The following is a 27,884-nucleotide window of genomic DNA, read 5'->3' as shown; positions in this document are numbered from 1 at the left end:
GACTCTCTCCCTCTGCTTCCTGATGATGCCAGCTGCTTCCCTCTGCCATACTCTTCCGCCAGGATGTTCAGCCTCACCTCGAGCCCTGAGGAATGGAGCTGGCCTTCTATGGACTAAGACCTATGAAACCTTGAGTTCCCAAATAAACTTTTCCTTCTAAAATTGTTCTGGTCAGATGTTTTAGTTACAGCAGCAAAAAAGCTAACTAAAACGCTGGCCATACTTAGCCTCAAGGCGTGCTTACCTTTGCATGTATTTGCAGTACTACTTATTACTTAGCTGCTGGGACACAAGCCATGCAAAATCTGGCCAGTCTTCACTATTTCTTCTATAAGCAGTTTATTTTCTTTAACTGAGCTTCTGGTCCTTTCCTTACACATAGCCAAAGTGCACAAAATTATGGATAAGGTGCATATCCCTTCACCATGGTGTTATAGATGAAATTATTCTGCTGTTTGAATTGGCAATGACAGGGACACAAATCAGACCACATTAGGTAGAAGAGCAAAAGGGCATGCCTATGTTGCCAGAAAGGACAGGAGTGTAGGAAGGAGGCATGGGACCTGGTATGATGCTATCAGAATTTTTCCTACCTACATTTCTGCTTCTTTATGAGCATCAGTTTAATCTCTCCTGCCTTTTCCACCAGTCCTGATCATGGTGTGGCAGTTCCTAGTTTATAGGCTTAGAGCATCATGCACAGAAAGAAAGGAGACTTCGATTTTCCCAACTTGAAAATTCCTGGGGAAAGACACTAAGTAGTTAAACTTTTGATATCACACCAAAGCTTCCACCAGCCTATCCTGGTCACCTGCAACTCCTGTGGCTGGAATGAGGTCTCCATACAGCCACTGGACAATCTCTGTGGATATGCCAATCACCACTTTGAACAGAGCATAGGTCCATATATTTTCTTCTTTCCCAGCCTTCCCATGAGGAAGAGATACATCTAGAGAGGAAACTCCCACAGCTGAATTCTCCAATTACTTTTTTCCTGACATCAATTACAATTCTCTTTGACCCTTTTTGAAATCTATATGACAGTTCCCATGTTCATATTTTCCTTCTCTTTTAAAAAAATTAGTATCTCTAAGTTCAGAGAGCATTACAAGGATGCAATTATATCCTCCTTGAGGGTATGAATTAGTCTGATCAAAACAGCTGTCTGGATTTAGCTGCTCACTGTAGGAGAGGTTAGGGGAGTTTAAAAAGAGTGAAACATAACTCTATAATTCAAAGTTCAGTACCTTTATGTTGACTGAGTCTATGTGATTTAAGAAGAGTCAAAAATAGTGAGATCAGCTCTAGAACACTTGTTTGATTATTCAAACACATTCAATGTTTTTGGACATTACTTACTTTTATATATTGACAAATACACATAATAGAAACACAACTAGTGATACCTAATATAATTGTGTTCATCTTTGAAGCATATCTTTAGGTCTTCAGGGGTATAACAACAAAAACAGCAACAAAATACCTCTTACTCTAGCACTGACCCAGGCATATCAGTTTCTTGATAAATGCTTTCAACTAAAAATATGCAATTATCAAATGATGACGTGTGCACTTTCAGTAATAGGCTAATATACCTTTTGGTCATCACTTGTCCCACATGACTTTTGACACAGAAGACCTTCCGTGTCTGAATGCCCACACCACATGTAGCTTCTCCATTCCAGCCAATGGTTGCATTAAGCGCAGTTACCAATGTGTTTTCAGAACAAGGGCCCCAAGGCGATGTCTCCCAGTAGAGTTGCATACAGGGATGGTCGTTACATACACGATATTCTTGGAGAGCCTGACTAGGAGGACATGGTTTTCCACCTGCAGAAAATTAAAATATATCATCATAAATAATTGTTGGTTTTGCTATTATCATTGTTCTGATTTTTGATGTTTTAATGACCCAAAGATCTGAGCCACTGAACTCTTCTTTCCACTCTAAGATCAAGGATTTCTATCCTGAGCAACAACCTGAGTATAATATATTATAGGCAGTTGTCCACACCAAATAGATTATAAAATTAATTGACTATCCTGTCCACCTCTGGGGCTTGCACCTCTGAGATAAACTCTAAAGAAAATGGCTTGTCTTTTAATATTATTATACCTACATAAATTAATCAGTTAGAATAGTCTAATGACCTTCAAGGTCTAATGACCTTGAAGTAATAGGTTAGATGTGAGCTACATGCACATGTGTGTTCACACATACTCACATACTATATACATCACTTCCCTTTCCTAAGAAAGGCATTATTTTTCTCAAACAACCATTTTAAGACACCCATTCTCCATCAAGTAGTACATTTTATTGCAACCTGAGAATCCAGAAGTATCTGGTGAAGTCTGGAAGTAGAGGGCTCATCTTTGAACTCTGAAATTATATCTGACAATATGATCCACAGGCAGGGAGACCAGACAGATGTGCATCTTTACACTCTTGGGTGAATCAGATAATCAAATATCATTACTGTCTTTTCTTTCACATTTTACTATCAGTATAAAACGTGGTATTTATCTGAAGTATTGATCTTTTCCTATTCTACCACATTACAATGTTTTATTCAGTAGGCTAAATGCACAAAATTTGTTACTTTGGTCCTATTATTCTCATTATTGTTTTTTTTTTTCCAATTAAATACTACTGACATTTTTCTTTTTCCACAAATACAGGACAAAAGGGGGACAGAACTATATTTTAAGAATATGAAAATCTTCCTTTATGTTGACAGTGGCCCCATTTCTCAGGCTCACAGAGCAAAACCTTGGTGAAGAAGGAGTTCCTCACAGCCCATGGCCTCACTGCCTTGCAGCTCTATTGGAGTTGAAGTCAGAGTCAACGGAAGACATGAAAGCAATGATGTGTGTATCTGGAGACAGAGATCATTGGCATAAATGAGAGGAGCAGGTGCTCCTCTTATTTGTTCTGATGTCACTGTTCACATTTCCAACATGCTTTTACCTTTTCAAAGCCATCTTCACAGCCTTCATTCAGTCTCTCTACCCTCGAAAGGCAGGTATGACAGAACAGGAAACCAGGGGTCCTGGATAAGGTAGCCCATTGATGTTACTGGCAGCTCTTGATCAAGAAACCAGATCTCCTGATGCCTAATTTGAAACTCTTGTTACCAGGCATATTCAATATGCTCCAATCACATATCTAAAACTGAAGGAGTTTCAACTGGAGAAGTTTCAAGTCTTTCTTCTCTAAGATGTATAAAGAAAAACAATATCCAATTTGTTGGGGTGAGCCATGTATGGATGGACTACAATAATTCATGTGACTAAGTGACTAAAAGTTTAAAGGAACTAGAATGTTTGACTACAGTTTAGATCAACTAAAAGATTAAGAATAAAAAATAAGCAAGCATGGAAATGGAACTGTTAATGTGGAGTCAGAGAACAGAGATAACACCCAGGTGTGGCTACTTCCAAGTGTACATGTACTTATCTATTGGAAAAAAATTAAGAATTCAGTCATTGAATCCAGAGCTGAAAACTTTTCTGGTGCTCACCTTCTCCAGCCAATGCCAGGATAGATCTTGATCTCGTCTGTTTCCCCTCTGAGTTTTTATTTGAACAGGACTGGGAACAGGATGACCATACTGTCCACTCGCTCACCACACAATCCATTCTGCAGGGAATTTCACAGGTTACCCGCTCTGGAGGAGGAGGTACAGGGCAGAAACTCCCTGCTACGTCTTCTCCTGTAACCAATCAGATCAAGATAGATGCTGATTAATGCACAATCAAGACCAGTCCAAGGAACATTTAGATTCATTACTTCCTCTATTATTTCAGTTTAGCTCATAAGACTTCAACCAGTGTCTAAATAAAGTAACAAGAATTATGGTTTCTTCGGTTATTCATGTTTGTACCAAGAAAAACTATCAAGAGATAATTTGGATTTTAGAAAGACAGATACCACAGCAAACTTGCTTTTGTCATCCTTCATAGGGAAATAGATGACTTCTTCCAGAAGAGTAGATAGAGATGGTTGGAGATAACCATGATTCTCATGTTACTGACAAACAAATGTAACAAGTATATGCTTTTCTTCAAAATGGAGATCAGAGTAGCCTAAAAACTGAAATTATACTGAGCATTCTAATCTACCCTAAAAAGAATTTTATTATTCTAATTTTCTTTTGAGTGCTTTCACCTCTAAAAACATAATCTTTTCACTTGATGGCTTCATCCTCTTGGTGCACAGTGGTAACTAATCTGAAGCTGTGGAATGGGCCTATAGCTAAAATTACATAATGCATCAACCCAAAAGTTGAAAGTCAGTCTGAAGTTATTCCTGGTGAATTTATTACTTCTCCTTTGAATAATCAAATAAATTGCTAAACCAAAAAAAAAAAAAAAAAAAGAGAGAGAGAGACACACAAAACACATCAAATATCAAGAATTACCAATTTTGGTATAGATACAATGTCTTTGTGCGAATACTACCTAACAATCCTTTGGTATCATATCATTGTACAAGATTTTTCAGAAACTTTAAAATAATGAAGCTTTTGCCAGGATAGGTGGCACTAGCTTGTAATCTCAGTGAACTGGGAAGCTAAAGCATTAGGATTTCAAGTTCCAAGCCTGCATCAGCAACTTGGTGAGACCCTATTTCAAAATAAAAAATTAAAAGGAATTAGGTCTGGGGATGTGTCTTAGTGGTAGAGTCGTTGTCTAGCATGTGCAAGATCCGGGGTTTGATTCCCAACATGAAAAAAAAAAAAAAAAGAAAAAGAAAGAAAAAAAGAAAAACAACTACTGAAGCACTAGGAATCTAGGGATGTAGCTCAGTGGCAAAGCACCCCCGATTCAGGTTCAATCCCCAGTACCAATACATATGTACATATATACATACATTCATAAATAAAATAATGAGGAATAGTGTTTAACAATGAACAGACAGTAAGATTAACAGAATGTTTCTAATTTACTTTTCCATACCTCAAAAGATTACAAAGATTTATAAAAAAATTCACTTTCTGGTTATTTATTAACTATTATAAATCTTTAGAGATAATGATTCAATTCTTATTATTCCCCCATCCACAGTCTCCTCATAAAAGCAATGGACAGAAAGAATAGCAACACCATTTATTGTTTGAAAAAACAACATATAATATGGAATGGCAACCCTAGGAAAAAGGCAGTTTTATCTGAGTGACTTTATAGTTTTGGAATTCTCTTGTCATTAATTATCTGATGCAAAAAACAATTGCAAAGGAGACTAATGTTTATTGAGGACCTCCTTGGTGCCAGGATCTGTGTTTTGTACATATTTTTCAGGCTAACAATGTGTCATTGAATCCTCAGAAGTTCTTACAGGTGGGAGTAATCCATCTCATCTCAGCAATAAGGAGTCAGAAGTTCAGAGGGGTAAAGTGGCTCAGGTCACAGACCCAAGTTGGGAATTACATTCAAACCCTTTGACTCTAGAACTTTGGTTTTTCCCATTAGCCATGCTGTGTCTAATTCCAAGGAGATGGATATTCCTTTTGTGAGGAAGTAAATAAAACAGGCTGACAGTTGCAAGACTGCCTGAAGGAGAAGATCCTACACAGCTAATATCTGCATTCATATTTGTAAATGAGGCCAGGCTCAGTGCCCTTGAGGTACAAATAAAACTTTTCAAGCATATTATGAGAAGTAATAGAGATTCTAGCAGATAATCAAGCTGAAAGATCAGTTCCAATCATTCTCTTTTCAGTAACAATCTAATTTCAGGTTGAGTCCATATTGTGTGTACACCCTGCCCCCCTACACCAATACAGTTAAGGGGCAACTTTCTCAAGTACAGAAGCAGGCAGGCCAAACAAAAAGCCTAACCTACATCTAATCAAAATTTAATTTCCACACTTCTGAATACCATTAGCATAATTTTTACACAAAACACTCTAAAGCAGTGTCTTGCAAAGAGCATTTTGAGGAATAAGAGACATTCATAGGAGTCTTATGAAGAAATAGTATAGGGGGAGTTGAGAAGTACTGGGCTAAAAATAGTAAAATTGGTCTCAAATTTGAAAACTTTTCATTGTTGAAAATGCAAATACACATGAGAAATATTCTAGGCAGGAAATGGGATGTAGGGCACTTCCATCTCATTTCATCAATGGCCATCTGTTTTTAGGAGCATCAACTCACCCAGAAGTAGCATTTTTATGAATAAACTTTAAGAAAACTCTGTCTTTAAGAATTATAAAATTATCAGTTACTATTTAATGAGCACATACTATGTCAAAGACAAATGATGTGATAAAAATAGATGAAATTACTATTTTTTTTTTACCTTCCCAGAGTTCATGATTAAGGATAGAGGAGCAGCATACACACACACACACACACTCAGTCTAAAAGTAAATGTCACATTGAAAATACATGATTCAAACAGAAAATATTGTAGTGATTCATGGAAAAGAAACATCTGTTGGGAAACAGAATGAACACTTGTAACAGAGAAGGGCTGAGATTGCCAGCAGTGAGGGAGTGTGTATCCATTCGACAAGAGAAGCATCAACTAAGGTACAGTGTAGGAAAATAAAAACTATTTGGAAGGCAGTAAATGTTGATACCTGAAGAAAAGAGAAAACCCATGTGGGAAGAATTACTTGACAATCAAATTCTGAATGAGTCATATGGGCAGAAGTTTTGTTTTATCTGTCTTCCTTAAGATCCTAACTGCTCTGGCTCCCCATGATCGAACAAATAATCTTTTACAACCTAAGTTGTCTTATAACCTGATACATCTATTACCTCAGTACAGTTAAATGTCAAAACTCCCATCAACATTTTTATTTATTTATTTATTTGTTTTTTGCAGTGCTAGGGATTGAACCCAGGGCCTTGTGCTTGCAAGGCAAGCACTCTACCAACTGAACTATCTTCCCAGTCCTTCCCACCAACATTTTGATAGTTTTTCTATGCAGGCTAATGGAGAAGTGTGATCAAACAGACCAGACTTTTTATTTTTTCCGTGCTGGGCAATAAACTCAGGGTCTGGCACATGCTAGGGAGATCATCCACTATTAGTCTACATCCCCAGGCCCAGATCAGGCCTTTCTTAAGGAAGCTACACGAATAGTCATAAGAAAACTCTAAATTTCTCTGCAGTTATGTGACCTATTGTATAACAAACCCTGCAAAAGAGAAGTTGCACAGTGAATTCTAGCTGCAATCCTTCCTAACCAAGCACAGGTAAGTGTGAGCAGGTGAATACTAGCCATCAACACTCACCCTCTTAAGCATATCACTTAACTTCTTTGAATCTCATTTATTTCACTGAAAAAATGAAATCATAACATTCACCTTTAAGGGACAGTCTAAGGATTAGATTCATTTATGCAGCATAAATATCAAGGTATCTAACATATGGCAGGTTCTCAATGGGTAGAAACCTTTAAAATGCTGTTTGCAAAGACATCTACCACAAAAAACCAAGGGCCCTGAAAAATCTGGGTATGTATTTCATTACCATAAAAAGCACTAACTCCGTCATTCATATTGGGTACAAACAACTACCAATGACTTCACAGACAGGCTCATATAAAGCATAAATAATATTTATAATTATCTAGATCATTTCATTGAAACGGTTGGCTAATGAAAACTATTTAAGAGCCTAAATAAAGTACCTAGGTCTGAAAAACCTCATCTGCTCATCTATGTTATTATAATTATGTTCACATAACACATGGAGAACCCCTTAAAAAAGAGGAGTACTTATGTTTTTCTGTTTTCATGTTCTTGGATTAGTCAATGAGATCAACTGAAATCTCAGGCAAGCTTGAAAAATAAAGTATCACACCGGACAAAAGCTTAGCCACTAAGTGGTTATTCACCAGCTCTGATAATCTAATGTCATAATGAAACAGAATATATTTAAAAAGGAAATTGAAGCCATCCTTCAAGAAGACTCTCTATAATTACTCTCAACCCTTACCAGACTACCTGGGATCAATAAAGAAAGACTGTGTTTTTTCCTCATGGAAGGGATTTTTTAAACCAGTTGTGACTATGGGAATATGGGAAAGTAATTTAACATGGTGAAATTCATAAGATAATGTTAATCAACTGGGTATGATGACTCCTCCCTATAATTCCAGTGACTCTGGAGGCTGAAGGGGGAGGATCACAAGTTTGAGGCCGGCTTCATCAATTTAGCAAGACATTGTCTCAAAATAAAAAGGGAAGGGGTTATAGCTCAGGGTCAAAACATCCCTGGATTCAATTCCCAGTACCTACCCCACCAAAACATTAAAGTTAACCAACATAAATTAAACATTTTAGCAGCCTTTAGAATATTCACAGTGATGTAAAACCATCACCTCTATCAAGTCACAAAATATTTTTATCACTCCAAGGTCATGTCTTGTAACTGGTAAGCAGTTTCTCCCTGTTACTGCTTTCCTTTAGGCTCAAAACCCACAAATTAAATTCTGTATTTATGGATTTATCTATTCTGAAATATGCATGATAGATATATTATTATATATAAATATATCTATTTCTTTTTATCTATCTATCAGACCTTTTGAGTCTGGCTTCTACAGTATTTTGGAGGCTCATCCACATTGTAGCATGTTTCAGTAATTAGTTCCATTTTATAACTGAACAACATTCCAATGTATGTAGATACCAGAATTTATGTGTTCATCTCTTGATGGACAATTGGGCTGTTTCCACATCTGGGTTATTATGAATAGTGCTACTACGAACGTGTGTGTGCGAGAACTTGTGTACCTATTTTCAGTTCTTTGGGGTTTGTACCTATGGGTGGAAATTTGGGGTCATACTCATCACTCCATTTGTCTGCTTGTGATTCTGAGAACATAGATAGCAAGGTGACAGGGTCCTGGCTTCAGTGCATATGGCTACTCTAATACCAGTCCATTTCTCTCTAAAATATAAAATACTTAGAGAAGGAAAGGATTCCTGGGCATACATAAATATACTCAAGATTCTTTATGAATGTTTGTTTTTCCAGTTCAAATGTATATATTACATAAAGGTAAAGCATAAATAATTCATGGAAGAATCAAGCAACTGTTTCAAAATTTAACACTAACGTAGTATCAGAGATCAGGCTTTCCGCATTGACTACTATTTAAACCACATAGATGCTATGAACTGCATCCTGTGGCAATCTTTGTTTTGTGACTTCAAAGAAACTAAAAGTTTTTATTATGAGCTTACGACTATTTTTATAATAATGAAAAACAACATAGTCTATGATTCTTACTTTCTGACCCTAGACTACAAATATACAAAGGGATAAAAGAAAAAATAAAGGTATGGACAAAATAGGAAGATGAACTCAGATATCTTCAAATCTACAGTATGATTTGAAAAGTTGACCAGCCCTTTGTTATCAAACCTTAGTCTTCCTTACTCTTATTCTACCTTACTCTTCCAAAATTAATATACACTGAATACTTTATTGATATTTCCTCTCATATGTTATTATGCTATCTATGAAAATAATGAAACAGTTATCAGAAACACGCTACATGTCATAAGACTTTATGTCCTATTTAAATCTCAGAGAAAAATGCCAATTTACGTTGATTAAATGCTTGCCAACAGTGGAGGAAGCTATCAACAGAGAGTACAAAGCAAATTTAGTGGTATTTATATGCATTTAATTCCATTTTTTAAATCTAAATGTTACTTTCTCAAAAGCAAGTAGCCTCTGGTCACTTATGGGCTAAGATCCTAATCAGCTAAGAAAATGTTTATATTTAAATCCAATAAAACATAGAATAAAAGCTAAGGGCTAAACAGAAGCTATTTGCAACATCCTAATATTGCCAGCAACGAGATTAAAGTTTCTGCTTGCTTATTTCTGAATTTAAAGCTTATTTGTCTACCTAGTTTACTTATAGAGGAAGAGAAAGGAAATTCATGTTAAGTGTTATAATATTAATAGTAATAAAAACAATGTCAACAACTGAATTAAGATAACAATAGCAAATGATATACAGGAAAGCTTTGAGGGAGCTAGACTCGAGTTAATCACATTACATGTAAAGTTATATTGAATATCCATAGTCACATCATTAGTTTGGCTCTATTTCAACACATGAGGCATGAATGGACTAAATAATTGCTCCAGGTGCTTTATTTATATATCTAGTAAGTGTTTGTGCTGGGCCTGGAAAACAGGTCTGCAAGATGTTTCAAGTTACTTTCCTATCCATTATGCTACAGTGCCCATTGATTCATATCTTATGTATGTCTTTTACTTTAAATTCTTTCAGCTGATATCAAGCCATGTCAGGTAACCAGTTAAATTAGCATCAAAAGGAGTTTAAGCCCAAAAAAGTACCTTGATTACCTGGATATAGTATTAGGGGATTGGAAGAAGCAAGACAATGCTTTTCAAAAACAGAAAACATAAGCAAATGAAAAAATGGAAAGCCTAGCATGGTGGCGCATGCCTGGAATCCCAGAGGCTTGAGAGGCTGAGACAGGAGGATGGCGAGTTCAAAGCCAGTGAGGCACTAAACAACTCACTGAGACCTTGTCTCTAAATAAAATACAAAATAGGGCTTGGCATGTGGCTCAGTGACCAGCTGAGTGCCCTGGTTACCCCACCGCAAAAAAAAAAAGGAAAGGAAAACGGTGAGAGAAAGCAAGGACAAAAAGGAAAATAGTGAAGTAGAAACATTCAACAAAAATAGTACAATGTATGATGAGAAAAGGACACAGACATATGCAAAAAATATAATAATGATGTAAGTGAAAAAATATAAAGCTCTAATACTTGGTGTATGTGTGTGAGAGAGAGACAGAGAGAGAGAGAGAGAGAGAGAGAGAGAGAGAGAGAGAGAGAGAGGTAGAATATCAGAGCAAAGGTTAAAGTGAACCTGGGAGGGAGAGCCCAAGACAAATGACAAAACAGAAATAACAACAAAAAAGGAAAACAATATTTCCAAGATAAAGATGTTTACAAAGGCCAGGAGTTCATTGAAATCACATTTACATAGCAGGCAGGGTGTTCTTTTCAGAAGCCCTTTTAACTGAGCAGCTACCCAGGTTCTTTAGCACACAATTCCATGACTGGAGCAGCTAGCACTCTGATGACTTAGAATTTATCCACACAATATTGTAATATTCCACATGTATCAATTCAACCCTCAAAATATAAATAACAGTGAGCATAACCATGATACCGAGTAGGCAGATGTCTGCTCCAGATGACTTACACGTATCAATTCATTTAAACTTCACAAGAGTCTAGCTAGGTGGGAACTGTCATTGTACTCATTTTATAGATGAATACCCTGCGATTTGGATAAGTTAAATAACTTATGCAAGGAAAATAAGTTAAATAACTTATGCAAGTATGATGGTGGAGCTTGGATTTGAATGTGGGTAACCAAGTTCCAAAGCTCATTTTTTAATCATGAGGCTATACTGATACTCATGTCTTCTATTCTTTCTCAGGAAAACTTAGGTACTTTCATATGGAAGGATCAATGTGGTATCATAACACATTAGTCGGTTTTTCATCACCCTGGCCAAAATACTGGACATAAACAATTTTTAAAAAGGAAAGATTTATTTGAGCTCAATATCAGAGGTTCCAATCCACGGTCAGCTGGTTCCATTGCTTTGGGCCTAAAGGAGGCAAAACATCATGATGGAAGGGCATGGAGAGCAAAGATGCTCAGCTCATGTACCTGGGAGGCAGAGCAAGAGTGAGAAAGGTGCTGGGGACAAGACATAGTTCCCAAAGGTACACCCCCCAAACTGAGTCACTCCCTTATACTAGGTCCTACATCTGACATTTGCCACCACTTCCTAATGGTCCATTCAAGTTTTGGATCCCTCAACGAGTTAATTCACCGATGAGGTCAGCATCCTCAAGATACAAGGACTTTCCCAAAGTCCCACCTCTGAACACTGCTGCACCCCAACACATGAGACACTGAGAGGCATTCCAAATCAAAACCATAACACAAAACCTTAGTCCATGAATACTGCATTAAATGTCAAGGTGAAATGAGATGCCACGGTGCCAAAACAGAATCTAAGATTGAGGCACAAACTATGATTGCTCAAAAAGAAAGATTCACCTGGCTTGGAATGGAACCACCATTTGACCCAGCTATCCCACTCCTTGGCCTATACCCAAAGGACTTAAAATCAGCATACTACAGTGATGCAGCCACATCAATGTTCATTGCTGCTCAATTCACCATAGCCAGATTGTGGAACCAACCTAGATGCCCTTCAGTTGATGAATGGATAAAGAAACTGTGGCATATCTATACAATGGAATATTACTCCACAATGAAGAATGATAAAATTATGGCATTTGCAGGCAAATGGATGAAATTGGAGAATATCATGCTAAGTGAGATAAGCCAATCTCAAAAAACTAAAGGACGAATGATCTCGCTGATAAGCGGATGAGGACATATAATGGAGGGTGGGAGGGGTTAGTGTTAGGGTTAGGGTTAGGTTTAGGGTTAGGGATAAGGAGGGTTGTAAGAATGAAGGAAAGAAGGACTGTATAGAGGGAAAAGAGGGGTGGGAGGGGTGGGAGGGGTGGGGAGGAAGGGAAAAAAATAATGAATCAAACATCATTGCCCTATGTAAATTTATGATTACACAAATGGTATGCCTTGACTCCATGTACAAATAGAGAAACAACATGTATCCCATTTGTATACAATAATAAAAAAAAAAATCTAAAAAAAAAAAAAAAAGAAAGATTTACATAAAATCTAACAAGGCGTCTTAGGGCTGATAGGTCACATTTCTTTTAGTCCAGCCATATACTCCAGGGAGAAGCGACCACTGTTGTCTCTGTGTGTGTGTTGGGACAGGGGGGTTGTAAAATGTTTGAAATTATGTACTATGACTTAAGTGTAGGATAACAAAACAAAACAAACAAATAAAAACAAAAGCAAACTCTTTCCACTGAAAATTACATCAAGTTGCTTAAAAGCCCCAAAGAAGGTGGATGAGAGTGGAATAAGTAGGTATTCATTTAAAGAAACTTAGCACCATATAAAACCAAATCTTTTCAGAGTTAATTCAAGCTTATTTTAAAAATGTTTCTTTCTCCCTTATTTATTCTTTTCTTTGCAAGTGTCAGAGAAACATGTGTATCAATGTTTCTAGGAAATTTTCCTGGTTCTCTATGCCCATCAATTCAAACTGATCTTTGACTGTACATCTGCATCTATTACTAACCTGTAGGGTCAGTTTCTGATTTTCTGATCCCCAGATTTTATGCTCACCATTCCAGGCAAAGGCAAGTTCCACTTTCTCTGACAGGAAGCTTTTCCATATTCCACAGGAGCTTACAAGGACTTGTGGATCACTCCACCTCATAAGAGACCTGGGGAGGGCAAGCAGCAGCGAGCTCAAGCCCACTCTGTACTACACACATGTATCACTTTCTCTGCCTCTCCCTTCCCTTTTGCCTGTATGAAATTTCCATACATGTATTTCATTTACAGAATGAGGGAGAGGCCAGGGACCCTCATGCATCTACTCTCTTCTTTACATCTTCCACAAGATCCTTCCTAGCCAAAGTGGCTCCTGCATTTGAGACATGTGGTCATACCTCTTGATATATGAAGGGAGCCATTTGGAATTTTTTAAACACTTTTTCCCATAAGCCTGGCTTCTGCATATGAAAGTCTGTTTTTCAGGTTTATTGTCCCTGAAATGAGATTCAAGATTCCATTCTGTGGCACTGACTTTCTGTCTGTTTATATTCAAAGTATAATAATCCTAACTTTTTTAGACATAGTAGATGCTTCAGAAATCAACAGAGGAGAGGGGTCTTGTCCAAAAAGGCACAGAAGAGAAAAACACACCCATATTTCTCAAAATATGGTTTGATGGCATCTGCTTTATGTGGAAATCTGGATTCCCTTGAGAGTTTTATAGAGAAACTATAAAATTTTTAAAAAGATGAATCCAGAATAATAATGAGTAAATAAGTACCCTTTTAATATAGTAAGTGCTCTTTAAAAGGGAAATCTTGGAGAGAAAAAAATTCTATGTAATGTACAGGGTGTCTGATGAGGAACTGGGACATCAGGATTTGCATTGCATTTGACACCTACCAGACCATGGCCTTGGGAAATTGTTAAGCATCTTCAGACTTCAAATGTGTACAAAAAGTACTGTCATTTCTGATTATATTATTGGGTCTGGTGACAGATCAAAGAAACTAATATTATACAAGACTTAGAAAAATGCAAAGTAACATTTATACATAATGCAGCATTTTATATTTGGTGAGATGAGAATAAAGGATATTACAAATAGAAAGATAATTTGGGTCAAAGATATTGACTCCCTTCTCCATCCCAGTTTTGTCTTAAGTAGAAAAGTACCAGAGAAATTGACATGAGTGTGAAGTTAGAAGTAATACTATGCATTTCATCTATCTATCTACCTGGTCAGCTAGGGTTACAGAGAAGGATTTGGACCAGCTTGCACATGAGGTATATATTTAGAGTGTACTTTAAGTAGTCCAGAAGATTTTTTAAATATTCAAAAAATCAATGCTTTTAAATTAGATTGGGTTAAGTCAGCAGAGTAAACTGATAACACATCAGCAAAGAATAATCACTTTTCTCTGTAATTAACCTTCACAAACATAATTTAAATGATTGTAAATGGAAAATACATCATAATTTATTTAAATATAACACTATAATTGCAAAATTAAGAGGCTTTCAATTTCTCTGTGATAAATAACAATGCAAAGATCATCTATAACCATATTGATTATTTTCCTAAGAATACATTTCAAGAAGTGGAAAACCAAAATCAAGGTATAAGAACTTCATGAAGATTCTTACAAGACAAAAAGGTGCCAATTTGCCCCCCCCCCCCATTATTTATCACCCATAGCTTTTTAATTTACACAGAGTTAAATTCACTTTTGGGGTTGTATAGTTCTATAGATTTGAGCAAATGTACTCTACAAATCATGACAGAGTGATTCTATCACCACAAAAATGCCCTTAGCACTGTTCCTTTGGAGTAAACTCCCCACAGTCCTAACTTTTGACATTTATTGATCTGTTTTCTGTCCTATAGTTTTGCTTTTCTCTGAGAATGACATATAAATAAAATAATAATTCTATATTCCTTCAGGTATAACTTCTTTCACTTAGCAAAGTGTATAGGGGTTCATCCATATTGCTGTCAATCAATAATTCATTCTTGTTTTGTTGCTGAGTAGTATCACATTATATGAATGTAGCACATTTTTTTAATCTGTTCCTCTGGTGAAGGACATTTGGTTTGTTTCCAAATTCTGGTGGTTATGAATAAATATAAACAGGTTTTTCTGTGACTATAAGTTTTCACTTCTCTTGAACATATAATTACAGGTGAAATTTCTGATTCATATGAAAAGTGTAGATTTTATATGAAATTGCCAAACTGTTTTCCAAAGTGGCTTCCCATAGGCAAATGCATGAGCATTCTGGTTGCTCTGCACCCAAAGCAGCACTTGGTATGACCATTTTTTTTTTCTGTTCTATGTTTAATTTTCATCACTCTAACAGGTGTATAATGATATTATATTGTAATTTTAAGTTTCATTTTCCTAATGACTAATGATGTAATGAAATTAAAAATCTTTTAATTCTTTTATTTGCCATTATAATATCTTCTTTGGTAAAGGATCTTTTCAAAATCTGAGTTTTTTTCTTTTTTAATTGGTATGCTTATTTTCTCATTGTTGAGTTTGGAAAGTTCTTCATATATTTTAGATAGAAATTCTCTGTTAGATATGCAGTTTGCAAATGTATTCTCACATTATAGGGCTTTCCGTTTTCTTAACAATACCTTGCACAAAATAAAAAGTTCTAGTTTTGCTAAAGTACAATATATCAATTTCTTCCTTTATTAATTATACTTTGGTATTATATAAGGATGCCTTTAAAAAGACAATTTTTTCATATATAGCATGAATTTGAACTCCTATCACTTACCCTGCAAAAACTCAACTCAAAGTGGATCAAGGACCTTGGTAACAGGGACGCTACACTTACTACAATTAAAAATAGGCCCATCTCTTCATCACATCAGTTTAGGAAACAACTTCCTCAATAAAGACTCCTAAAGTGCAAGTAAAATAGAGAATCAATAAATGGGATGATATCAAACTAAAAAGCTTCTTCAAAGCAAAGGAAACAATCAAGAATGTGAAGAGAGAGCCTACAGAATGGGAGAAAATCTTTTATCACCTGAACCTCTGATAGAGGATTAATCTCCAGGATATTTAAAAAACAAAAAGCTAACACCAAATAAACAAATAACCCGATCAATAAATGGGCAAAGGAAATGAGCAAACACTTCACAGAAGAAATATGGATGCTCAAAAAAATATGAAAAATATTCAACATCTCTAGCAATTAGAGAAATGCAAGTTAAAACTACACTGAGACTTCATCTCACTCCAGTCAGAATAGTAATTATCAATAATACAAATGGCAATAAATGTTGGCAAGGATGTGGGGAAAAAGATACATTCATACATTGCTGATGGAAATGCATTGATGTAACCACTCTGGAAAGCAGCATGGAGATTCCTCAGGAAACTTGGAATGGAACCACCATTTGACCCAGCTATCCCACTCCTGTGCTTATACCCACAGAACTTAAAATCAGCATACTACAGTGACACAACCACATAAATGTTTATAGCAGCTCAGTGGAACCAAACTAGATGCCCTTCATCTAGGTTGAATGATAAGGAAAATGTGGTACATATACACAATAGAATATTACTCAGCCCTACAAAAAGAATGAAATTACAGCATTTGCATATAAATGGATGGAACTAGAGAAAATCATGCTAAGTGAAATAAGCAAATTCCAAAAAACCAAAGTCCAAATGTTTCTCTAATAAGAGGATGCTGATCCATAGTAGGAGTGGGTAGGGAAGAATGAAAGAACTTTGGATTATGCACAAAGGAGTGAGGGGAAGAGTGGAGCAGTGGGATGGGAAAAATTAATTAATTACTTTTTAAAGTAATATAAGATCAGAAGAATTTCAATATTGTGAACATATATTTTTGAGGCACTATTTTGAAGATAAAGAGATCATATATATCACTTGCTAAATCTGTTTGCTAACTATTCTGAAACAGAGAACTTAAATAATAAAAATATTGTCATGGTAAAAAAATAAAAATAAAAATAAATGGAAAAATAAATAAAAATAAAGACAAATTTTCAGGAAGGAATGGAGTACATATTTCTTGCTAGAAAATAAATTAATAGCTGAAACTTACATATTAGACCTACAATTTCATAATATTGAAGGAGTAAATTCTACAACCAGTGTGTCCTACTATATAAAACCAACACTAGTTTTTCACATATGGTACTAAAGCACAATTTTTCCATGGTGAATAATTACTGATGTAACAACTGAGATTCTAGCACCATAACATCCTGACAATGAGTGCTATGCAGTATAAATTGCCTTCTGGTCACAAAGATGTTCTTCTAGTATTCATATAATATAGTGTATCATCTATGAGGACAGGATTGAGACTTGTCTCATAATATTGCTTCGAACATCTGGAACAATGCCATAGTAGGTTTCAATGAACTATGGCTGAGGGTAGAAAAAAGAAATAGGAGAAAAGATATTAGTCTATGTATGATATAAATTATATGTCCACAATTCTGTATTCATCTCAAAGATCAGGCTTCTAACTCCAGCATTAACTGGAAGGCAGTATAGCTAGCATAATGTGCTCTGCAGTCAGACAGTCCTGAATTAAAACACTGTCTTCCCTACTCACTTGTTCATACTACTTAAATTATCTGTGCCTCAGTGTTCTCATCTTACAAAGAAGGCCTCTATCTCATAGGATGACTGTAATAACAAGAGCACTTATTTCATAGCACCCTTATTCTGCTGGGTTATTGTAGTAATTCAATCAGTTGATAGATATAAAACCCTAAGAAGGGAGCCCACTGCAACATGATAATTAACCACACACTTTTTAAAAAATAATTGTGGTAGCAACATATTGAAAATCACAAACTATTTTTATTCTAATAAATTTATAAGCCCAGGCCTCTACAAAGCTTGACTTTGAATAAAGTAAAAGAAAGGCAAGATAAGGCTGCTTCATTCTTGAATTGGTAGGTACAAAATCTTTTCCTGAATCACAAGTCTGCTATTATAGCAAGTACGATATTGTCAGTTCTTTTCTTTAGATCCCACACATTTCAGGATCCATGAAGGATATGTGCAGTTCACTAACATAAGAATTTTTGTACTGTGGAATACATTTACAAAAACAGAATATGTTAAAGCAGGCAAATTTCCTTGACTGTATATAACTCTCAGAAATAACCACAGAGTTTCACACTTCCCTTTAAAAAGTCTTGTTGATGTATTTTCCCATTCCTGATCTACTGGATATTATAATATTCCTATTCCATTTTGATGAACATGGCAGGCATATAATGACTAGCTTTTTTCCTACATTGAAGAAGTTAAATAAAATGACAAACCACCCAACTACATTGATTTTCTGCAATTATGAAATAGGGTAGAATCATGCAATATAATTTTCTCATCAAAATGTTGCAAACTAATTAAGACCCTAAAATAATGATTGCATGCCACTTTTCCAATTTGTTTCACAAACTTACTTCATATATGGGATTACAAAACTGTAGACCAGAGAGCATAGAAACTAATGCTCAGGACGTGTGTCATTATCCAGCAGAATTTAAGAGCCAAACAGAAAACATCTTTTAAAAGCTAAGTTTAGTCATTAATGAAACCAGACAAATGAAAAAAATAAAATCACCAAATAAAAATTAGGCAAATAGCAATCAGACAAATAGAATGAAAAGCATAAATATCAAAGGTATAATTTTAAAGCATTTATTCAAGACAAACTGATGTCAGTTGGAAATTTGCAGACAGTAAATAAAATATTTTCACCTAAATCAATTATGTGGATGATATGAGGTCTAATAATATACAGATTTCAACTGTAATTTTTTTGCATTGTGTACCTCAAGAGTATTGCCTTAAGACTGATATTGATGTCTTTTTATATGGAATGAATTTGAAAGTACAATAAGCTCTATCTTCCCCAAATGGATCTATTAGTCATTACAGTAACTCAATTTGGCACTGTCATTTTTCTAGCCCATCTCAAACAATTCAAAAAAAGCAACACTTTAACTTAAGAAAAGTTTAAAATATGCATCAAATATATGCTGAGATGTTTCAAAAATTCAAGGAGCAATGTTTCAAAAATCTAAACATCCCTTTCTATTCCGGCCGAATTCTCTTCCACTCTTCATAACCCAAATGGTGACATTCAATTCAAGCTATGTGTTCAAAGGAATAAAAGTTGAACAACAAGGATGTCTGAAATCTGGTTTATTCCTTTTTCTTCTGCATTGAGGTCAAAAGGAAACATGTTCTTATTTCATGAAATAAATAATATTTTACCAGATGTTGTTTTTACTTAAGAAGTCAAATCTTTAATTATATCACCAATACTTCTGTTGACATTTATTGCCTGCAAGACATGGTATCTGTAGAAGCAATTTCAGAACATTAGACATCTCTGATGATTTAACTGATTCTAACTGACCCACTGATTAAAACAATAAGCTTGTAATCCTTTTAGGCAACTAAACTGGCATTTATTAGTTTTCTTGTACTCAGGCACACTTACTTTCTGAAACATGAGGTACCCCATTTGTGTACAATGAATCAAAGTTTGTAAAAATAAAAAAATAGTAGAAAATATCTGCTCAACAAATTTAAGGTCACATAATGTCTTTTAACTTTTTAACCCATTATATCACTTGCTTGGTCAGAGAAAACAATACATTTTATTTATTTCTGAATCCTCAGTACTCACAGCGAATGTTAAATATAAATGTTAATTGAACTGAACTGAACTGAACATAACTTGGATTAACACACATTTTTAAGCATCTGAAACATAGCATAGAGCTAGCACAAACTGAGGAAATTTTAAAATTCCCATGTAGGTACCAACATCAATATATCTGATCAACATCCAGCTACTATGAGTATTGATAAAAACATTAGTTTTGAAGTGGACAGACCTGTGTGCGAATTCTGGTTTACCCTTACTAAGTATGTGTCCCTGGGAAAGTTATTTCATCTCTCTAAATGCTAGGTTTCTCATTTACATATGTGCATGATTTCTACCAGTACAGCACAGGAGCTATGTGATGATTAGATGAAGTAAGATTAAAGTAACAGGCACAATGTAAGTATTCAATATGTGCTGAGGATGACAATGATGGTGCGGAGGATGAGGACAAAGTACATATACTAGCCTTCATTAATGCCTTTATATTTTGCATAAGTTCATTGTAAGTACAATCAAGTCTATGAGAGACTATTCTAGTGCAGGAGCAGGAAAGGAATGAATGTAGAAAATGATTGATGTACCAAAAGGCATTCATGCAATGCTGAGTGGCACAATCTGATTTGGCAGTGTGCTCACTTGGGCATTTGAATTTGCCTGTCCAGTATACTAATTTTGGGGGGGATAACATCCTATTAGTATACATTTTCTCATGGATAAATGGCTGAAAAAGAATACTGGATGACAGGAGGACCCTGTCAAAAGGAAAATTTTGCAACAGGGTCTCTCATTTAAGTAATCAAAAATGACTAAAAGTGCCAAGACAGAAGATGGTAGAATTTTCACAAGAGTTAAATTCCCATTACACAGACTTCTCCGAAGATACAGGAGTGAACTTGCCCTGAGGCAATCAAAGGAGGTAACACAGACAGTGCTATCTGAGCATCTGTAAAAATACGAACACTGGAATTGGCAGTTTGAGCATCTCATACATCACTCTGCTTCCAGACCTGGCCTGATATGAATTTCCTCTCCTAGTCTGTGGCTACCAGCCAAGTTTGGAAAATCACATTTTCCTTTCCTGTGAAATTTCACAAACTCTGAAAGCTTAATCACCAACCCATTCTACACATCCAGCCGGAGCTAAGTTATGAGATCTTTGCTGCAGACGCCAAGCCCATCTTTGGACACCTGGGTACCATGGGGCATTTGTTTCTAACTCAGAAGTAATTGTGCAGTGTTTACTGCCAAGCTGTGAGAGAAGTGTCTATAATTTCGTATATATGAATTTCCAGCAAAGTGGGAAGGGAAATCTCTTCAATTTCCCTCATCCATTGCTTTACCTAAAATCTCAAGCCTGTCAAGAATAATTCTGGCCCACTCTTCCAAACTGGTATGCAGAAATGAAAGAAGACTAGGTGTGATAAATTTGCTCAAAATACAAAAGCCCCAGAGTTAGAGAAAGCAATATTGTTTCTCTAACTTAAGAAATATTCTTCAATTCTTACTATGCAGTTGTTATAATGGGAGAGAATTTCCTGACAACAGCTTTTGGCAGAATTTCTTATACTTATATGTATGAAGGAATAAATGTGTAAACAGAGAAAAATATTAAAACTTTCAGTGTTAATCCATATTTTAAAACCCAAGCATATCTTGACAAACTTTCAAATACAGAATGCATGAAGTTCATAAAATATATATGAGTGTGATTGCATTACTGTTTCTAATTTATTTTTCCCCTCAACAAAATTCTACCTTCCAATTCTTATTTATTATGCCTTTTATTCAATTGAGTACCCAGGCAGAAAATATAATAAAGCTTTGCTAATTTCATAAAATATTGAAACACTGACACTGCAAATAGAATTTCACTATCTTTATGTACTTCTGAGTCTATCTCCTAGTTTAATCTAAAAAACCTATTTAAGGAATACATAATTTCCTAGGTGCTTCTTTGTATAAATTACTTTCAGTATCATAGGAAAAAAATACTTAAAATTCAGAAATACCATTTCCATTTGTACAAAAGTAGTCAAAAAAGTTAATTCCTAAAGATTAATTGATCAAAAAAGACAACATAGTCTTTCCTGCCCTCTTGAAAGCTTTAGAAAAGAGTCCAAGGAGTCTTCCAAGGAAAAGAAGCATACTTCTAGATACATCAGATACATCAGATAAAGATGATCATCATTTTAAAACTTACTGTAAAGTTTTAACTTCTAATTAACAGGTCCTCTTCCACTGTTGAAGGCCAGTGAGCCCTCTAGGCCAGCATGCTGCTCTCTTTCAACCTTTATAATGCCCTTACATTTTGTGTAAGTTCATTTTAAATACAATCAAGTTGGTGAAAGACTATCCTAGTAAAGGAGAGAAGGGACATGTGTGCAAAGTGATGGACAGACCAACAGACATTTTGCAAATCTTTGGGCAGTACCATCTCATCTGTCAAGTATGCTTGCCTTGGCAGTTTCATTTGCAGGCCCCAGACTGAAATTTCCCTGGGGCAGTATTCCATTAGGCAAACCCTTTGAGTGACTCCTCCCCCATAGGGGCTTGATTATGTCTGTTGCAGAATTCATACAACTTGTTTTCTGTTTTGGAATCTGCAGCTTTTATAGAAGTGAATGAGAAAAGTTTCTGTTAAAATGCTTGCATTTTTTTGTTGTTATTGTTAATACTGGGAATTGAATCCAAGCTCTACTACTGTTATATTCCCAGCTATTTTTTATTTTGAGACTGACCTTAAACTTACCATCCTCCTGCCTTAGCTTCCAGAGTATCTGAGAATAAAGGTATGTGCCAATCAACCTGGATTCAAAGGTATGATTTCTATGATTTGCATATTTATTAAATACCACAAAAGATCTTATTTAATTATCTGTTTCCATATGTTTTGTGGGACCTGATATCAGCAACCTTATGATTCATAAATGGGGAAGATGGTAAACCCAAGGAAAATCCAGGTAAAAGTACATAAATAGGCAGAGCAACAGTATTAAGTGATTATTGTTTCTCAGAAGGAACAACAGTATGTATGGAGAAATTGTACACACTGCCATTAGCACACAAAAATCTATAGGATAGAGTTATTAACTAGAATCAGCCTTCAACGTATTAGTTTCTTTTCCTCTCCTTTAAAACATTCTGACAGGCAAATTCTATTTCAGAACAAAATACTATTATTATTAATTACTTGAGACTCTAGATTTTAATATAAATGAAACATGAAGAACATACTTTAGTTTTAAATGTTAGATCATTGTCAATATTCTTCCTGTTTTTCATTCTATTATGCTACCTGACTTCTATACATTGTAGGAAGTGAAATACATTTGGTTAAAAACAAACTAATATCATTCTCTAAAAAGAATGTGCAATATGCCCTTAAAAGCATATACATGTTATCTTATATGTATATCTAATATATACACATTTATATCAATCAGAGTAACTATACAACAATAAATTCTTTGGAATGGGATGGGATGGGATATTTTCTATATCATTTATTTAATTAAGGCACTATGCACTAGCACAAGAGTGAGCAAAGAAAACCGGCTAAGGTCTTGGTTTAATTTTGGTTGCTAATATAGTGTTTTTGTTTCTTTTTTTCTTTTTTTAAAGGAGAAATTGAACCCAGGGGCACTTAAGCACTGAGCCTTTTTATTTTGAGACAGAGTCTCACTAAGTTGCTTAGGGCCTTGCTAAGTTGCCAAGGCTGGTTTTGAACTTGGAATCCTCATGCCTCAGTCTTTGGAGTCTTTAGGATTTCTTTTCAAATGAAAAGAAAAGCCACCATGTCTGACTTTTCTTTTCATTTGAAAGATTTTTTTTGTATATTTTCAGAAGATGAAAATGAAATCTAATTTAATTTTGAACAGAATTATGTTTAATTCTATAGGGCCTATTAAATAAATGTTCATGCCAAATATTAAAGCTATAGAAAGAATCTGAATTTATGGCTTTACAACATTAGAAAATTCAGCAAGTTACATAGTAAATAGATTCTAAAAATCTCAAGTGCATAAAATACAGAATAACTTTATTGTGAAGTGCACAGAATGACTGGTGTAGGACTGAACAGTTAATCAGATGGCTGGTCCAGGACCCAAATTGTGACCAACTCCACCTGTTTTGCCACCACTCTGTGACTTTGATCTCTCTCCGTTTAAATGAAGATGGGAAGTAAGGCATGGTAGTGACTCCAGAAGCTGAGTCAGGAGGATCACTAGTTTGAGGTCAACCTGGGCAACTTAACAGGATCCTGTCTCAAAAAAACAAAAAGTTCTGGGGGTATAGTCCTCAGTCTTAAACCTCAATAATACAAAATACAAAATAGAACAAAACAAAACAAAAATAAACAAACAAAGGAACATCAGGTGGGAATAATTCCAGGTCCTAAGGCTGGCTGAGATTTCAAGAATCAATATCAAAATTTCAAAACTATTGCCAGGTGTTGTGGTACACGCCTGTAATCCCAGCGTTCAGGAGGCTGTGGGGATATGGCTCAGTGGTCAAGTGTCCCTGAGTTCAGTCCCCAGCACCAAAATAAATAAATAAATAAAAATTTCAAAACTGTTCACTATTTTGGCAGCTAAATCTTTCTAGGGGATTATTGGGCATAAGAATATTGAGAACTCTGACTTGCTACTTAATTTCTTTTTTATTCAATAAATAATCATATTATGTCTAAAATTATGATCACTAGCTTATGCCATAAAGTCATTCTTTTTTATGGCTGATTAATAATACTCCATTGTGTATATGAACCACGTTTTCTTTATCCATTCATCTGATGAAGGGTACCTAGGGGGGTTTCATAGCTTAGCTATTGTGAATTGTCTTGCTATAAACATAGATGTGGCTGTGTCACTGTAGTATGCTGACTTTAACTCATTTGGATCCCTACCAAGGTGGGTCATTTCTAGTTTGTTTGTTTTTTTAAATATATTTTTAGTTGTTCAGGGATTTTTATTTTATTTATTTATATGTGGTGCTAAGAATTGAACCCAGTGCCTCACACATGCTAGGCAAGCACTCTACCACTGAGCCACAACCTCAGCCCCAGCTTTTTGAGGAGTCTCCATACTCCATTCTGGATAGATCTGGAGACTTTCATGCCAAGTGAAATAAGCCAATGCCCCCAAAACAAAATTCAAATGTTCTCTCTGATATGTGAATGCATATTCACAATAAGATGAGTAGGGAGGCAAAGAATAGAAGTTCAGTGGATTAAACAAAAGGGAATGAAGGGAAGAAAGGCAGACAGGGATAGGAAAGACAGTGGAATGAATGTGACCTAACTTTCATTAGTACATATATAAACACACCACAGTGAATCTCAACACTGTGTACACCCACAAGACTGGATTCCTAATTAGAGTAAGAATTACTCCATGTTTGTATAAATAAGTCAAATTAAAGTCTACTATCACATATAACTAAAAAGAACAAATACAAATTTTTTAAAAATATGATTACCACCTTATATTATCTAAATGATATATATCAAAGCATACTATTAAATATATCATGCTATATATAGTATGCCATAGTTTGTTATATAATCTGTAATTAACTGAATATAATTTGATTTCATATTATTATATATAACTGACATATTATAGCTTAAACTAATATATATTGTAATATATAACATATACTACATCACAGTGTATTATTTAATAGAATTCATATTTAATAGTGCATATCATATATCCACATTATACAGCAAAATAATTGCATATATGTTGTATATAATTATCCATTAATAATAAAATATGCAAGGGGAAGAATTAGTATAATTGACCCAAGATATATTGAAGCTCTGTCAAATATCTAGCTGATATCTATTTACCATTGGAATATAAATTTTAAAAATAGTCAAAAAATTGGTCCAGAAATAACATGCTTATTGCTCACAATATACTAATATTCTTCAGTGTATTTCAACATGTTTCTCAGTTTCCTTCTGATTTGTACTTTCAAAAATACTATGTATCTGATAAAGTTTCTCTGTAACTTTTTTTTAGCATACAAGCATTAGCTTAGAGATTGTTAGAAATATCGGGGTGCCACAAGAAATCACACACATACTCAAAAGCTACTCAGCAAGGCATTGACTAATTTAAAATTGGGAAGGGCAAAGGGAAGGACTACAGTTATGAATGGATCACCTACTACACTGTAGCATTATGATTGGACAAAGGACAAACAGAGGTAAGTTAGGGCGTTCAAAATAGCCACATTTTTACCACATGGTTTAGATCACAGCAAACACATTTTTGTTACATAGTAGGAAACTCAGACTACAGATGTAACTTTGACAGAAAAGAGAACATTAATCTTACAATTTGTAAAACAATTTCTGCTTAGACAGATACCATAAATCTATAGCTAAGTTAAACTACATTCCTGTCCTTGAACCTTTATTCAGATATTCACTATGAATAAAAGAATCCCAGTTCTTATTTGGATTCCTGGACCATACTTTCACATTTGCCGTTCTTCCCCAGTCCTGTTCTTTACAGCCTCTTGGTTTTGTCCCTGAAGCCATCTTTAAGACTCTGAGCATTTTTTAACATATTAAACACACTCAATACTCATCTTAAAAATGCTTTATGTTCATGACTGACTATGGATTGCCCTAAGCAATGAAATTTCTGAAGTATAAGTCACAGGGGAAATGACATTCTTTGTATACTAAAGGAAATGCCTGGTTAGAGATGGGCCTACCTTCTAGCATTTAGTGCTACTCTATAAGTTCTCAGGGTACTCCACTTTGAAAGTCACTTGCTCCCAATTCAGACTATTGAAATTTGCTTTAAAATTATTCTACAGACTATTTTTCTTTGACACATTTTCAATTACCCAGTTTGATGAAAATCTTCACAAATCAAAGTAGACTTTGAGTAATTTCTAAGCATTCGCAAATCCTGCCAATATTGATAATATTTTCTTATGAAGGTTTTTCATAATTCAGATAGGATAGCTGGTTTTGTATTACTGAAGAGGGTTCAGAAAGGCTTATGGAGATACCTGTATTAAGAATAAAATTAATAAAGTCTACACATCACAAAATGAATTCAGGAAAATTCCTGTAATACTATGTTATCTGCAAAAAAAAAAAAAAAAAAAAAAAAAAAAAAAAAAAAAAACTGACCAAAATCAAAGGGTATTGAATACAGAAGTAGAACAGTTTGTATGAAATATAGAATTTAAATAATATTTAATAAAATCATATATTTAATTTTTTTCTCTGCAAGAACAAGTTAGAAGACATCACTAAAAATATTGACAAGGTTTTATATGTATATGATTGTACTGATTTATGTTTGAATAATTCCAAGAGGAAGATCAGTTCCTCTTTCTCTGAACATGATTTGCATTTTCACCCCTAACATCAAACCTGGTGCAGAGCATGCCTTCCATAAACACCAGTTGGATGAATGATGAATGGATAAAGGCCTAGCAAAGAAGGCTGATGCATTCTTGCATTTTCTCTCATTATCTCATAATGAGCTCGTGCTCATCTAAGGGTTATGAAAGAAACTTGAAAACAACACTCATTACTGCAGTGGCTTTTGCATAACAAAAAGCAAATCTGTGGCATGCTGAACTGTTCACCAACCACTTCCACACACCATGATTACAACCATGTCTCATTTTCCAACTAAATTGAGACAAGAGAAGATTATTTGGGTTGCCCCAAGTCAACTTGTCAGTAAACACAGGACTTCCTTTTAAGGGAATTTATAATTCCTATATTAAATACTAAAAGTATGGTCAAAGAATTAAGGTACATTATTGTAATATGAAAATAAACTGAAATTATATAAATGCAATGTTTATATAATCTCTAAGCAAGTCAATGCTTTTAATTCTTTTCCTAGAAAATACAGCCATTATTGAGAAAATTTTGAGTTTGAAACATTGAGAGAACATCATTGACACATTGTCTCCTGTGTGTGTGTGTTCACACCTGGGTGTGCATGT

At 35.0% G+C, this 27,884-nt stretch overlaps 1 protein-coding gene across 1 annotated transcript in view; it reads right to left on the bottom strand.

Moving 5' to 3' along the window:
* Positions 1 to 27,884, bottom strand: part of Thsd7b (thrombospondin type 1 domain containing 7B) — a 715,164-nt gene that overhangs the window by 373,010 nt on the left and 314,270 nt on the right. Inside the window, 2 exon segments of the mRNA XM_047545870.1 lie at positions 1,596 to 1,830; positions 3,525 to 3,716. Coding sequence (XP_047401826.1) covers positions 1,596 to 1,830; positions 3,525 to 3,716 — 427 coding nt within the window.

Source organism: Sciurus carolinensis, chromosome 3, assembly GCF_902686445.1.
Source record: "Sciurus carolinensis chromosome 3, mSciCar1.2, whole genome shotgun sequence".
NCBI classification, from domain to species: Eukaryota; Metazoa; Chordata; class Mammalia; order Rodentia; family Sciuridae; genus Sciurus; species Sciurus carolinensis.
Note: the sequence above shows the minus strand (reverse complement) of the source record. Positions and strands in the feature narration are given on the sequence as shown.